This window comes from Mesocricetus auratus, unplaced genomic scaffold, assembly GCF_017639785.1.
Source record: "Mesocricetus auratus isolate SY011 unplaced genomic scaffold, BCM_Maur_2.0 Super-Scaffold_100004, whole genome shotgun sequence".
NCBI classification, from domain to species: Eukaryota; Metazoa; Chordata; class Mammalia; order Rodentia; family Cricetidae; genus Mesocricetus; species Mesocricetus auratus.
Genome location: NW_024429189.1, coordinates 71,304,515 through 71,320,266, shown reverse-complemented (window position 1 = coordinate 71,320,266; position 15,752 = coordinate 71,304,515). Strand labels below are relative to the sequence as shown.

At 46.9% G+C, this 15,752-nt stretch overlaps 1 protein-coding gene across 5 annotated transcripts in view; it reads left to right on the top strand.

The window, feature by feature from the left end:
• The window catches only part of Kiaa1549l (KIAA1549 like), a 268,939-nt gene extending 254,130 nt beyond the window's left edge, over positions 1-14,809 (top strand). For all 5 annotated transcript variants that reach the window (XM_013121632.3, XM_013121626.3, XM_013121620.3 and 2 more), the window contains exons 20-21: positions 1,370-1,521; positions 8,946-14,809. In XM_013121632.3, coding sequence (XP_012977086.1) covers positions 1,370-1,521; positions 8,946-9,227 — 434 coding nt within the window. In that variant the 3' untranslated portion in view covers positions 9,228-14,809. The remainder of the gene's footprint in view (positions 1-1,369; positions 1,522-8,945) is intronic.
• The last annotated feature ends 943 nt before the right edge of the window (positions 14,810-15,752 follow it).

Genomic DNA, 15,752 nt, shown 5'->3' with positions numbered 1-15,752 from the left:
ATGTTGTCATATTTCAGTTTTCTGTTTATTTTACCTTCCCAGCACGACACATACAGCCATCCTTTCCCAAGGTGACTATGATCCTTGAGCCATGGGTTTTAGACCTGTGTTATGTACCTATTTAAAAGTATATGCTAATGCTATATGCACTTTTTATTTGCATAAACCCTATCCTACACATTTCTTTTTGCACTGTTTTCTTAACATTGCTTTCAGTACTTCTCCAGATGGCTATGTGAGCACAGGTTAGCCACTCGCTTCTGCAACCATGTTAGTGTCCTGTAACCTGATCTGCAACCGTCCATTCCTTTGATGGACATAAGGGTCATTTCCAGTTCTTTTGTCAAACTGACAATGACAAAATGGAACTGGAGGTTTGCACATGCCCTAGTGTGTATGTGACCTGGTTGGAGTTTTATTGTATTCGTGCCATACATTTATAGTTAAACCTGCCAGCATCAGTTGCCAGCACTTACTAAGCCATTTGTGGTTTCCAAGAATTCCTCTGGTGAAGTCCATTCCTTTTGATTGCTTTTGTTAGATGGCTAAAACCACATGTCCTCCTGGGAAGAAAGCACCTGCAGCCAAGGTGCTCTTTCCCCTGGATAGGTCAAGGGTAGGATGAGGGAGAGAATGGGGCTCTATAGGAGGCGTTGGACCTTCAAACCCTAGGAGGCTAGTCTGGATCACAACAGATGATGCTTGCCATATTGACTAGGCGGGTGATGGGGGCGGGGACTGCAGAGTGAGACTTCCCCAATGACCTTTTCCCTTGCATTCCCTAGCCTGGACCAATGTCAGAATCCTCCCTGGATTTCCAGCTTCCTGAGCTAGAATCCACGAAGGCTCAATGGGAAGGGAAGGGTGCCAGCTGGACTTTCTACTCTCTTTAGGAGGATGAGAAGTGAGGCGCCGATATCCATGAGGCTTCTCAAGAAGTGAAAACAAAAAAAAGAAAAATGTGGATGCAGCCCCCCCGCAAAGAGAACACAGCCAGCATCTTAGCCCCACTTGGCCGCTGTGCCAGGTGCCCTGAGTAGGGCGCCACCTGCTCCCCTTGGCAGTCACAGCGACCTTGCAAGAGCTCCACTAAGGAGAGCCAGGCGCCTTCCACCTCAGCCTCCCTCTTGGCTGATGCATTGCCTAGAGTTTCAGCCACTACGGCAGGGCTCTCCTCTCCATTGGGTGGAGTCTCTGTGCCCAGGGTCTCCTCTGCCTGTATGGGACTGCTCTCCACCCCAGGCTGATTCACTGAGATTTCAAGCCCAGCAGACAGCGTGGTAGTCTGTGAAGTGGGGTTCATCTGGCTCTTTCGGGTAGGGATCTGGACCCAGCCTCTCCTGACCCCCCATCCGCTTTCTCTGTGCAGGTAACACTGTCCCAGCGGTGTTTGCCATCCCAGCTGCCAACAGACCTGGCTTCACCGGCTACTTCATCCCAACACCTCCCTCATCCTACAGGAGCCAGGCCTGGATGTCCTATGCAGGAGAGAATGAACTCCCAAGCCAGTGGGCTGATTCGGTGAGACCCGTGCTGGTGTTTCCATAAAGCCTCCCTCGCTGGGCACACCTCTAGGAGAAATTGGGATGAAAGACAGAGACCAGGCTGTGGTCCTCTCAGGACCCCTCACACCACACCATGGATGACGTGAATCGTTTTGAAGGAGGCAGTGCAGCGAGGCATGTGACCTTTGATGGGGGAATTTTAGACTTGTTTCCTAGTATACCTTCTGCCTCTTCCTCGCTGGGTAACCGTAAGCAAATAAGTTTTACAGTAATAACTACCATCTGTTTAGTGTTTTCTGTATGCCAGACCCCATTTAGATGTTCCATGACACTGTCTTATTTGATCTTCATGACAATTTGATCAAATGAGTTTTATGACTCCCATGACTACTCTCATTTGCAGATAAGGAACTGAGGTTTGGTCACATGATATAATGTCTAAGGCCACACATCTAGAAAGGAGCCATGGCCAGAATTAGAATTCATACCAGTCTGACTCCAAAGTGCTTATTAAATTTATTTCTTTCAGTTGTCACAGTCTACAAGATTTTAGATCAAATGTCAGCAACTGACATCTCAGAAGCCCCAAAACTACCATGTGGCAGACCCTAAGACTTCCTCTACCCAAGCATTTCTTTCTCCAGGTCCTTTGATGTTCCCCTTCATTTCTCATAGGTGTGTTAGGTGTGTGACACAGATATACCTGTCTTTGGACTTTCCAGGTGTGGCCATGAAAAAAAAAAGGCGGGGGAGGGGGGGAGCCACCTATGGTGTCTGTAGTGAGCTGTCTGGTCCTTGAGTGAGCTCTCCTGGTATAGATGAGAAAGGCAGGTTACTGCCCAAGCTGAACCAGACATTCCCTGCATGCTCTAGTCACTTTCAGGGTTGGTCTCTGCCTTTGAAATAAATTCCTAGTGTTGGGAAGCACCTTGATACAGGAGTCCAAACCTATGAGGCTACCACACCCAGACTGTATCGGTTTGAGTTTCAACAACACTGGGGTTGGGGGGGTGGGGCGTTGATCCTGTGCACAAACTTTCCTGTTGTCCAAAGCTTACTTCTTCGGTTTCTAAAACATACAAATACATGCCACATGGCATATAAAGTATTTCTGAATTGAATGCTCTCTATGCCCCTCAAATGGATGTAGCTTAGCTGAATCATCTTCTGTGAGTGGTTCAGCATCCTTATGAAGTCCCACAATTCTCAGGAGACATTTGGAGGTTGGGCTTTAACAGTCTGACGATTCTGGCCTTTTTGTTAAGTATCTACAAGTTCATGATCTCTGGGCTTGATACTATGGCTTAATGTGATTTTTTTCCTTTGCATGAGCTTCCTCCCTGCTGGTGCTTTATGCTGCCAATATCTCCACCTCCTTACACGTGCTCTTCCTAGTGTGCTATTCTCTGCGAACGAACATGCCTGAGCTCATGTAAATTGTTTGCAAAGTTGCAGTAAGTAAGCTGTGGGAGAGGAACTGGAGAGATTCCCTGCTGTTTGGGTGGGAAGGGTTCAGCTTTACCTTTCTTTTTTGGTTTCGTTGTTTTGTTTTGATTTTGGAGTTTGAGGATGGATTTATTATTGTTTATTTAGTTGTTGTTGTTTATTTTTGAGACAAGGTTTGATTCCTAAGTCCAAACTGACTTGGAATTCACAATGTACTGTGAAGCCAAGAGCAAACTGTAAACTCCTAGCAATCCTTCTGCCTTAACGCCCCCTAGTGCTAGGATTACCTTCATGAGCCACCTTGTCTGACTCTCCTTTCTCGGCCCTCCATCTGATTCCCAGAATGCTTTGCACTGCCTGCATTTCTAAACAATCAGTATCATTGGGTAGAAATGACCAATTCAGAGCATGTTTGACTCTGTAAGTCTTAAAATGTAGAAATAATGTGTGTGCTTTTTGAGATTATATATATATACTATATATATATATACATATATATATATATATTGCACTGAGAAGGCTATAGGCCTGCGGATTGGACAGCTATGTGCTCTAGAGGATTCAGAGGAAGTATTTTCCAAATCCTAGATCCTTGCCCTCAAGAGGCCTAACAAACATAGCCTTTCAGCTACATCCAGATGCCCTGGGTTCACATCACCTTAGAAAAGAAGGCAAAAGACCTCAGCAGCAAGTGCAAACCCAACCTTCCTGACAGGATGACCGAGTCATTCCAGAATCATCCCAATAGCCACTAGCCACTGGCACCAAGATCTGATGTCGCAGAGAAGGGGTTGTGCTCATGCGGTTTGCTAAGGTTGAGTTTCCCTGGCTCTTTTTAACGCTGCAGCCTCAATAGGTCTTTTGTGGAGCCCAGTTATCACCTGTAGCTCAGCTGAGAAGTGTGCCCGGGCATGGTACAAGCTGTGCTGTAGAGGGGATTCAGAGCAAGTGAGAGACAACACAGGAAGTTTGGAGAGTCAGTGAGAGAAAGACATCTCATTTGGGCTGACTATAGAGATTACATGTCCTCTATATTGATAGAGAAAAACAAGATCCCCACCTTCATTCGGATGCCTGACCTTCTTGGTCCCCCAAATCATCTAGACTCAGGGTGTCACATTGATTTCAACCTTGGTACTAGATAGAGAAGCTTCTGGAGGAGGCCTCGGGCTGTATTCATTACTTTTCTCCTTATTGTGGACAAAATGATCTGACAAGAAATAATTTAAGGAAAGAAAGGTTTGCTTTGGCTTACAGTTCCAGGAGATACTGCCCACCATGTTGAGGAAGGCATGATAGCAAAAACAGGGGGCTGCTGGTCACATCGTGCCTGTAGTCAGGAAGCAGGGTGAGCAAGAAGTGAGGCTGGGCTTTAAACCCTCAAGGGTCACCCTCAGTGACTCATTTCATTCAGCAAGACTTCAACCTCAGGAAGATTCCAGAACCTTCCCAAACATCACCACCAGCTAAGGATCAAGTTCAAATATGAGCCTGTGAGGGGTAGTTCATATTCAGATTCACAACCTAGACTAATCAGGAGCTTATGCTGTGATCAATTGGTGATGTCTGTCAAGGAGTAGTAGTGTTTGCAGCCCTGGATTCTGGCCAGCAAAGCATAATGGTACTTGCCTACAAAGAGACTATTACTTCTGAGTACTACCCCTAGACCATCCTGGTTGGCTAGTTATCTTTCCCTTGCTAGTTCTAGCCACTAGCACCAAGATTTGATGTCACAGAGAAAGGGGCCGTGTATTGACTCTCTCCACTCCTGGTCATGCAGGCACCTACATCCTGCAGTGATTTCCAAACTGTGCTAGAGCCCCAGGCTCTGGGAGACTCCCTGCTCTATGCTAGGCATAATTGTGAGCATGGAGCAAAGCAATGAGAGAGAGGGTGGAGGGAACCCTGCCTTCACAGAAGTGAGGGCCCAGGAGGAATGCCTGCCTCACTAGGAAACTGCATGGAAACACTTTGCAGGGCCCATTGGCTGGTGTCAAGCTGGCAAAGGTCCCTGAAAGAATGGAAATTTGATCTGAGATCTGAAAGACTTCCTGTAGTCTGGCCTTGGTTCTTGGTCAACTCCGATTACCTGTATATTCTTTTTTTTTTTATTTTAAATAGCTTGTTTTACACATCAATCCCAGTTCACCCTCCTCCTTCCCCTCCTCCTGCACCCCTCCCACCATCCCCCCCAGCCTCCCACCCTATAGCCATTTCCTTCCACATATGAGATATCTAGAGTCTGTCATTTCACTCAGGGCAGGGTCCAGGTACTCCCCTAAGAGTCCAGGCTGAGAGAGCATCCCTCTTTGTGTTATGGACACACGAAGTCTGTTTGTATGCCAGGGATAAACACTGATCCACTGCCCAGGGCCCCATAGGTTGCCCAGGCCTCCTCACTGACTCTCACATTCAGGGGGTCTGGATACATCCCATGCTGGCCTCCCAGCTGCCGGTCTGGGGTCCAAGAGCTCTCCCAGTTCAGATCAGCTGTCTCTGCTGGTTTTGCCAGCCCATTCTTTGCCAATTTGCTCATCGCTCCTCTCTCTGTCACTGGGTTCCTTGGGTTCAGTTCAGTGCTTAACTGTGGGTGTTTGCCTCTGCTTCCATCAGTCACTGGTTGAAGGCTCCAGGATGGTTATAGACATCAAGTTCATTATCAAGAATGGGCATTCAAGGTGGTCTCTCCACTATTGCTTAGCTTGCCAGTTGGTGTCATCCCTTTAGATCACTAGAGGTCACACTGGTGCCTGATCTGTCTTCTAACCTATGATTCCCTCTTACCCCTATTCTAGACTCCCACTCAACTTTCCTGTTCCCCCATGACCTACTCTCTCTTCCTCTTCTCCCCCTCTCTTCTTCCCAGCTCCCACCCTCCCACCCCTCGCCGTGTTCCCCATCTGTTCAAAGGATCTTGCCTCATTCCTCTTCTCTGGGGTTCCATGCATATCTCTTATGTTCTTTCCTGTTTCTCAGACTCTCTGTCAATGGAAGTGCAGACTGGCTGGCACTATCCTGATCCATGTCTAAAATCCATATAGGAGAGAGTACATACCATGTTTGTCTTTTTGTGACTGGGTTACCTCACTCAGGATGGTTTCTTCTAGTGCCAACCATTTACCTGCGAATTTAAAGATACCTGTATATCCTTAGCTCTTGTGGCTGGATTAAGTGGGACAATCCAACCCTGGGTTTCCTCTAAGGTACAGGGGAAGTCTTCCAGCCCTTTTAGCAGCTTTTTGCCACTTTATTTTATTTGCAAAGCCTCATTGTGAAATTTAAACCCCAAACTCATACTTAAGGCATCAATCCAATTGCTTCCATTGAGTGAGTCCTCGCAGCCTCACCTGGACCACTGAGGTAGCCTCAGAGCTCACTCCTGCCAGATCCACCACCCCTGAATGGCCTTGCTGAAACCGACTTCTCTGCTGACACCCACCAAGGGTTTCCAGTCCACAAATCTCAGAAACCTACTTTATCAAGAGGGCCATCAGAGTGTCCAGCATCCCACCCTATACCAAATGTCTGAATATTTGCATCCCTCTGCCTGACTCACATGCTGAATCTTACAACGTCAAGGTGGTGGCTTTAGGGGGAGTAAGTCTTGGGGAGGTGGTTTGTTTGTGAGGATCAAACACTCGTGAGTAGAATTAATGTTGTTCTAAAAGAAGCCCCATGGAGCTGCCCTGCTGCTTCTACCACGTAGGTGACAGGAGACGGCAGCTGTCAAGAGTCAGGAGGCAGCCTCTCACCAGACATGGGTGTCCCCAGCCTTCATGAGCATAGAAATCAGTTTCCATTCCTTATCAGCTCCCCTGTCAGTGATGTCTTGTTATAGCAGCCTGAAGAGACTAGGACAGCTGTCCTGCCCCATCCTCCCCTGTGGCCCCAAATGAACATGTCTGTTGATGGAGAAGGAGGCTGGGTGTGGTGGTGTACGCCTGTAATCCCAGAAGTCAGGAGACAGAGCTGGGAGGATCACCACAGTCACAAGACCAGCATGGTGTACAGTGAGTTCCAAGCCCACTACAAACCCAATCCTTATTTCTCACAAGTGTGTCCGGTACAAGCGGTAGATGTGCTTAAAAAAAAAAAAGCGCATGCTCCAGGGCCTAGCATCCAGTTACTTTTGGATGGGACAGCCTGGAGACTCCAGCCCCACCCAGCACAGCCCTCTGTACCCCTGTGCTCTTGGTCTTCCCCTGTCCAGCCTGTGCTACCTCTTGAAGCTGGAAGCAGACTCCTGTCGCATGCTCTCTGTCTGCCCCCCCCACAGTACTGTGCACCTGCATCCTCAGTACTCATTTTCCCAGCATTCCAGCCAGCATCCTGGGATATGAAGGTCTTTGTGGACCAAATAGCAGCCTGTGTATGGTACTGTTTCTATGGGCAAAATAGTCATAGATTCTAAATCTTTGGCTTATCTTTATTACTAGAGACTTCTGTGTGTTTAAGTAGAGAATGAAGAGTCCTCCACTTTTAATGAAAAGAGATCTTTCAAGAATGTGATAATGTACCTGTTGTAGGCATTTCGGGCTGGATCGGGTGAGACAGGTATTCTGGCACAGAATACTGACTGTTACACAGCTCAGATGGAAAGGTATCCTGGAGCTCGGGAGCCAAGGACTACCAACGGCCACAGTAAACTTAGCTGCTTACAGCCTTGCCTCAGGGAAAGGCTTCCCAGTGTATGAGCTCTGCTTCTGCAGGAGAGGGTCTTCTAGCTGGGGATGTTTGCCCAGTGTAGCAGTTTTGCTCAGGCAGGAGAAGGTTTCCCGGGTGAAGTTCCTACAGTTCAGTTCTGCTCCTGGAGGAGTAGAGAGCAGAGTGTAGCAACTCCACTTTGCCAAGGGAAGGTTTCCAGGGCAAAAGTGTTACAGCCCTGCTCCCTCTGCTCTGCCCAGGGTCGCCTCTGCTCCACAGCCACAAAAGAAGATCTTCACCCAAAGCTCATCAAAGGGGTTTATTGGGAGGGAAGAATCCAGGAGGGTGGCTGCCCTCACCAGAGTGGCAGAGGACAGCCAGGAAGTGTGAACAGCCACAAGCTGAACAGACACAGGGTTTATATAGGGCTTCCAGGGTGGGCATTGGTCAGATTTTAATGCTGAGCTCACATTGGCTAGAGCTCCTGTTTGAGAATTGGTTAGTTTTCTGCACAGGGTTAGGGTCAGGTTTGGCTCTGGTTTCAGGACCAAAGTGTGTTTCTTTTCCTGATCCTTTTTAACCTTTTGGCTCCAATTTTAGGGCCAGGGTGTATTTCTTTCACTGGCTCTGATTCCAGGGACAAAGTGTGTTTCTTTGGCACTGGTTTCAGGGTCAGGGTACATTTCTTTGGTTCTGGTTGCAGGGCCAAAGTGTGTTTCTTTGGCTCTGCTCAGGGTGTGTTTCTTTGACTAGTTCCTTTTTCTTATACCTGTATCTAAAACACTGCAGTGCACAAATTAATTCCCAGTGCTTGGAGCCAGGGAGACCTGTGCAGAGCTTTGGCTTGGTAGCTTGGTAGCTGTGTTTCCTTAGATGGTGGTACCCTTTGCTTTAGTGTCCTCACCTATAAAACAATGATTATGACACCTACAAGGAGATTACTGCTTGCAGAGTTAAATAAGATACTATGTGAAACCGGTAGGGCTCAATGGATGTCAGCTATTGTTATTAGTAAAAAGCCCCTGAGCTCCCTTGCAACAGTTCTGTTTACTCAGAAAGGCATGGGTGGTTCAACTGTGAGTTCAGGTGTACTCTTAATGTTTTCAGCAAAGTTGGAAAACACCTATTTAGTTTGTCCAGCTAGCCTACTTGGTGAGTTCAAGACAGCTGATGTTAAAGAAACTGACTCCAGATTGGAAGGGCCATAGCAGTGACAGTGCATGGTCTCAATTCTCCTTTAACCCTTTCCTTGACCTCAGTCGCCTCCCGCTTCCAGCATTGAGTGCATCCTGTGCCTTGAGCTCCCTTCTAACATGAGTTCCTTCTCCTCTCTCCCAACCTCTTGTGCAGGTCCCTCTTCCTGGGTACATCGAGGCCTATCCCAGGTCACGTTATCCACAGAGCTCACCCTCCAGGCTTCCTCGCCAGTATAGCCAGCCAACCAACCTTCACCCAAGCCTAGAGCAGGCCCCTGCCCCCTCCGCAGCTGCCTCACAGCAGAGCCTGACAGAAAACGAGCCTCCAGACACTCCACTGACCAACATTTCTACAGCAGCCCTCGTGAAGGCTATCCGGGAGGAAGTGGCCAAGCTGGCCAAGAAGCAGACAGACATGTTTGAGTTCCAGGTCTAACGCCTCAACCCTGAGGGAATCTGCACTTGAAGACTGTGAGACAACAAACAGGCTTTGGGTTCCTCTCCCCTCATATGCTGGGGCTCCAGACAATGCATGGGTCTTTCTCATCCTCGGATTCTAAAAATGTCAACAGTGCGTCTGCTGGGAAACAGAGACCTTGTCAGCAACTGGATTCTGAAGTCTGCAACCCATTGTGGGTCACCAAGTCCTGAGCTGGGACCCTGTGTTTAATGTTGTGTTGGCCTGAATGTTTGAAGTGTGGCTGGAATTTCCCTAAGGAGCCCTAGTTGTGAGAAGCACTAGCTAGCCTGCAGGTTCCTGTCCAATGTCCCATTTTAGTAAATCACCAGAAGGGAGAGAATGCCTCTCTGTCTTCAGTGACCTCTGCATGTTCTCTTTCTGTGTTAAAGGCAACACAGGAATGTGATTAACAACCAGACTGTACTCTATCATTGAGCCATGACCGTGATCGCTTTAAAAATCACCTCCAGTCTGTAAGGGAGACACTGACTGTCCAACCAAGAAACTCGAGTCTCTTTGCTTTTAAAAGCTCATGTTCAAAGTCAAATAAATTGGATGGAAACCAGTTCCAATGGCTGTGCCTATAAATAGTCCTGACTTTTCCCCCCGCAACACACACCTGTTAATTAAAGGCCAAGAAAGAGAGACAATGAGCCAGAATGGTGGGCTTGTGTTGACAGACTGTTTAAAAGGTGTTGTCATTTTGAAAATAAAGTCTCCTGCAAATTGGGATCCAAATGAAAGAGAATTGGTGCTAAGAGACTTGGGAGCCTGTAAAAGAGAAGCAGTTATTTGTAGAAGTTTTTCTTTGTATTGAAGAGCCCATCCATCCAGGGGAAATAATAGATATAGCAACTTTAACAAGATCTGTCTCCTCCATAATAGAGTCCATCATGTGCTGCTGAGTGGTACAATGGAAACCATCACTGATTATGTTAGATGTGGGAAGGATGGATCCAGTCACCCCACACTGCAGCCTCTGCTTCTAGAAACTTCTAAATGTAGAAAATCTGATTTGAAATGAAATGCAAAGCATCTTTTTAAAAGTCTGTGTTCACCAGTTCTCTATGGTGGATGGACGCAAGAGGATATTTGCTGAGATGGCAGGATGCTACCCTGGGATGGTGCTATTCCATGCTACTCTCCCTGGCACGGAGCATCAGCCTACAGAGTCCTGGGTAGAAACACTGCCTCGCAGCTCTGGGGTACCAGCCACTGATGACCCCTCTGTGCAAATAAAACTGATTTGGGGTACCAGAGGAAAAGAGAACCCTGGGAGCCATGTATGAGGTCAGGGGGCTTCTTTGGTGTCTGTTGGAGAATATGGTCCTATCCTGCCTTCACCCATGACCCATCTGGCTTCAGCTGAACCATGCTCCCCTGAACCCATCTATCCATTGTCTTCATGAGTTTCTTTGGCCTTTACTGGACTTAGAGGCTGAGAGAAGAGTAGGACTGGAACTGATTAGGATGGGGACTCACACTGTCAAAGCACAGACTTTCCCAAGAAGCTCTTTTTATTTCCCTCTGGCAAATTGTCCTTTCTGGAATGTTCAGAGATATGTCATGGAATCCCCAGACAAGTCTCTTGTGAGGATGACATTAGGTAGTGTCCTTTTAGTATGCCAGTTGATCTTTCATAGTGTTAGTTTTTTGTTACTTAATAAGAAATCAGCTATAAATAAAATGTATTTTTGTAATTTCTGTGTGTATATATGGTATATTTCTACCAATGGCCAGTTGTAGTCCAAAACTGAATTCAGCTTGCAGAACACTGTGGACAGTGCAAGACTTTACTGACAGATTAACACAATGCCTGAGTCCATCCAAGCAGGCATTCAATGCACTTGAATGAGCAAAGAGCCAAAGAAACTCAGCCTTTCATGCAGATTATGTAAGTCTGATAAAGCCAGCTACATTGTTCCACTTTATCAATAATATCAATATTTCATCAGTGCAGTGGTATCAGCACAGTACTGTATGGACTTGGTAAATGTTTGGAATATGAGAGAGAAGTTTCTAGATTATAGAATATGAATGCTTCAAGAGGCAATGTCTAAGCTTTAGAGTCCAGTAACTTCCAGATCATGAGTCTAGAGTTAGCCATGGTGTGGCCCCAGATTGCCAGGACAAGGGAGCTACAGCTCACTGGGGTCTTTGCAGAACCCCATAAAATATTTAATTCATTGAGACAATTAATATATAGCATGATAAATCAGATGCTATTAAACTAGATACCGTGGGTTTAAGAAGTCTATTCGAGAAAACCTTAAATTAATAAAAGAAAATGTGTTCATGGTTTTTTACCATCGTTAAAGCCTCTTGGAACTAAGATGTCCCTTCTCTAAAGAGTCTCCTAAGCGTACAGAGGTGATAGGTCCCAGGACAGGAGACCCACACAGATGCAAACATGGGGTTCCATGAGAGCCCAGAGGAGGCAGCAGTGAGCTTAGATTGTCCTGATCTTCAGACAGGCACAGAGAATCTTAGTGACTTGGAAGGAGGAAGCCCACGTCCAGACACATACATGGAGGGTTGAGCCCAAGCCTGCTGATCCATGCTCCAGCCTGCTCTCCATTTCACCGTGCTGCCTGGACACTTGTTGGAGACACATTTCTTTAACTGTGCCCAAAATCTAAAAAAAAACAGGCAAGACTCATATGAGGAACTCCATAATACTCTTGCCAAGAAGGGGGGGGGGGGCACAATTCGACTTTTTCCAGAAAGTACCACTGAAGAAACAATGCCCTTAGTCAGAAGCCGGTGGAGGTAACTCACTCATTTCAGCACCCTGAGTCAAGGATGTGCTGACATTCCATCAGGTGACCCAGTAGGGCAAGAATGTAATGGCCTATTGTGTGACCTGTACCTCTGATCTGAGGTTTACGCAGGAACGAGGTGGCAACTGTAAACTATGGAGCAGGGAAGTTGCCTCTGGAAGGGTTCAAGGCCACTCACTGTCCCAGGAGAGGCAATGCTGTGTACTTGTTATTTTAAGAGCCCAGAAAAAAAAAAGACAAAAGACAAAACATGCCATTTCTGAACAATCTAGGAAATCATAATATCTGTGATTGAAAAGAAAACCTTCTGTGAGAGTAGGTGGAATGCAAGAGGTGTGAAATTCTTACATCGAAGTAAAAGGAACTCTTCCCTGCCATGCAAAGAATTGAAATGGATCAAAAAATACTGATTTCATACAAATGAGCCTCGTTTTTTTCCACATAGCTTGAAGTTCAGTATATAATGTCATAGAAGTTTTCAAGTTTGAGAAAAAGTTCTGAACTTAAGCCTGGATTTAGAATTTGGACTTCCCTTTCAAATTACAGTCCAAGACCCTTAAGGTTTAAGTATAATTTAGCTTGTCACCGACTGGGTCCAAGTATTGGAAGTTACATTCTGCCATTTGGTCCAGCCTCAAAGGCGGTCCCATCTGGGACCTTCTCAAGGACTAGAAACCTGCTCAGCCTTACTTCAGCACAGGGACCGACAGAAAGGCACCACGATAAATTACAGAAGCCAAAGGCATAGGTGGGAAAGGCAGGGGATCCCCATCAACCAGCCTGTCTTCCTGATGGCTTTCTCTGGCACTCTCTCCCCTCACCTGCTTTCGTCTGTCTCTCTCAACACACCTGCTTCACCCTCTTGCTTGCCTGGACCAACCGCCTTACTCACTAGTGCATATGGAGCCAAATACGGACCCCAGAACTCACACCACACTTTTCCTTCCCAATGCAGGCTACTCTCCGACTAGCATCTTTGAGCCCCCTGTAGGCAAGTGCTTGAGGCTCTGATTGGTCCAGTTCGTATCTGCCTGTGGATAAGCTGCCCTCAGGTCAGGTGCCCATCCAGTCAGCTGTAAGCATAGAGGCAGGGTTATGTCCTACAAGCATGGTCCCTGGATTGACCCATTTGGCAGGAGCTCTTGTTGAGGGTTGGCACCCAGGGGAAGGAACATGATCGGGAAGCAGGATCAGGACTCCCTAAAGGAAGCTGCCGCAGACTGGAACTGACCACACCCCTAAGATACCACCTGGCAGCTGGTATTCAGAGGGAAGTCCTCTAGATACTGCCCATCACCCCAGGGAAGGCGGCTCCTACTTGTACATCAGGTGAGAGTGCACACACTTGAGTGAACCCCCTGTAGACTGGCTAGACTGACCCCAGACGCTTCCCACCCCTACCCACACTAGTTCCTGAATGCCACTGCTGGGCCCCAGAAGAGACCTCTGACCAAGGCCCAGTTAACCTAGTGTCGTGCTCAGCAGACAATACATACTTGTAAATTGAACTGCATGGTCTTAGCTCAGGTGCTATTATCGTGGCTCCGGCCACACATTTGCATGGATGAGAAAACTGATGCGCCTCTCCAGAGTCTCTTTGAAACAAAATAGGTTTCCAGTGAAAATGACGCCACGGTGGCTCTGACCTTCCGGCTATTAGAAGTTAGTGCCCTGAGAACAGAAGGGTCTCCGGATTGCTTGTGTGAGCTGTTACAGAACCCTAGGTGGGCGCAGATACTGAAATGTAGGTGTTCCTGAAAAGGGACATTTAGGAAATTAATTGTACCAGAAGCAAATTCTCTTAGAAGATGTTGAGTGGCTTTGATTTTGTAGGTTTCAAAAAGTGGGAAATTTCGAGAAGGTAGAATTTGTCCACAGAGGTCAAACCCATAGTTGAGTTAGAGCCATCCTATATAAATCTGGAACATCCTATGATAAATCTAGAGACTAATTGTTTCGTCCTCTGGCCTTGCTCAGATTCTCGTAAATGATGCAAAGAGGCCATCCAATGTACTTTACATAAATTAACCGTGGCCTCACCTTCCTCTCTTTCTTCTCTTCTTTGGGTCTAAACTCACCTCCATCTTCACATAAATTAAGGAGAGAAAAGAAAGGAGAAATGTACTAAACAAAATCAGAGGAGTGTTGCTGGGCTGGAATTTTTGAGAAGGTGTAAATATTCTAGAACTTGAGTGACTCGCTTTGAACTGGTCTGCGACTCCTCATGGATCAAATGGGAATAATAGTATATGTACTTCCTACCTCCCATGGTGGTTGTGAGGCCTGTGTGCACAATGTGTCTGAACATGGTTGGAAAGTATATCGGAAGAATTCGCTATTAAAACCATTCATTTCACAGTTCAGTTTGATCCGGCTCCTGCTCCCCACTGAGTTAATTTGAGTTGTCATGTGTTCAGTGACACAACTTCTTATCAAGGAAAGAGAAAGGAATTCTGCAGATTGTAATTGCCCACAAAAGTCAGCCCACATGGAGTTGCTGTTATCGTTGTTTGTCCCCTGTGGTTTGGAGGGTGTGTAAGTGTCTCCACGTGTGCTTTGACTCTGGGTGGAAAAAACCAGACTGTGGTTCTCTCAAACCACTCTGGATGCATTGGGCAAAGTACAGCACAGGAGCTTTGAATGTAGCTGTTGTTATTTCAATGCTTAGCTTTCCAATTAACTTTGTACGTCCTTTGCCTCTGCCGGGAACAGAGTGTTCATACGCTGTTAGAATTTTTTATTGTAAAATAAAATGACAAAGGCTTTCATATCCCAAAACCTGTGTACTTCTCATTCTATCTCCTCCAGATGGTGTAATGTCATCTCTTTCACTTCACAATAGTGCCTACCGGAGGTTAACTGCAGAGCCATGGCAGACCTCAAGCCCCAGTGCGATCTTAGAAGTCCCACCTGCTAGGGCATGGGATTGTGGGCAAGAAATAAACTTTTGTATGGTTCCCATATCCCCAGAAACAGAAGCCAGTTCCTGTTAGGGTATGCTTTCCAGAACACAAAGGAGTCTGATTGAGGTCAAGGACTCCTGATGAGTTCACAGACAGCAATGGAAGATGGGCTTCCAATAATTATCTGTTATCCACCCTGTGCTACACACAGTAGTCATGATGCCTGCCTGTGTGAGTCCTACCTAGAGATCAGGGGGGTCCCTCCTGCTCTGCCCTCTGCCTTTTTTTATTTAAATTAGAAACAAGCTTGCTTGACATGTGAATCCCAACTCCCTCACCATCCTCTCCTCCCCTGCCCTCCCCCAACTCCCCAACTCCCCACCTCATCCTCACTTCGCTCCCCAGGGAGGGTGAGGCCTTCCATGGGGAATCTTCAAAGTCTGTCCTATCATCCTGGGCAGGATCTAGGCCCTCCCCCATGTGTCCAGGCTGAGAGAGCATCCCTCCTGCCCTCTGCCTTTTGATTGGGTGGAAGACTCAACCAGGGGCTAAAGACTCATAGGTGGACCAGTCCTGAGAATGTGGCTTAGTCCATGAGCAAGGCCAACCATATTCTCCCACTAGAAAATGCCACTGTCACATGGCACTGAGGAACAGTATGTATGGACCCTACAAAATGCTTTCAATGAGCTATTCTGTGGGATAGAGGCTCCTGCAGAGACCAAGTCCATCCAGAAACTGGGGTGATGGAGGGTGTCTCTTCCCCTGCATTTCCCTTTTCCTTCTTCTTGGATGGTGGTGGCTCTTGACTATTTGGG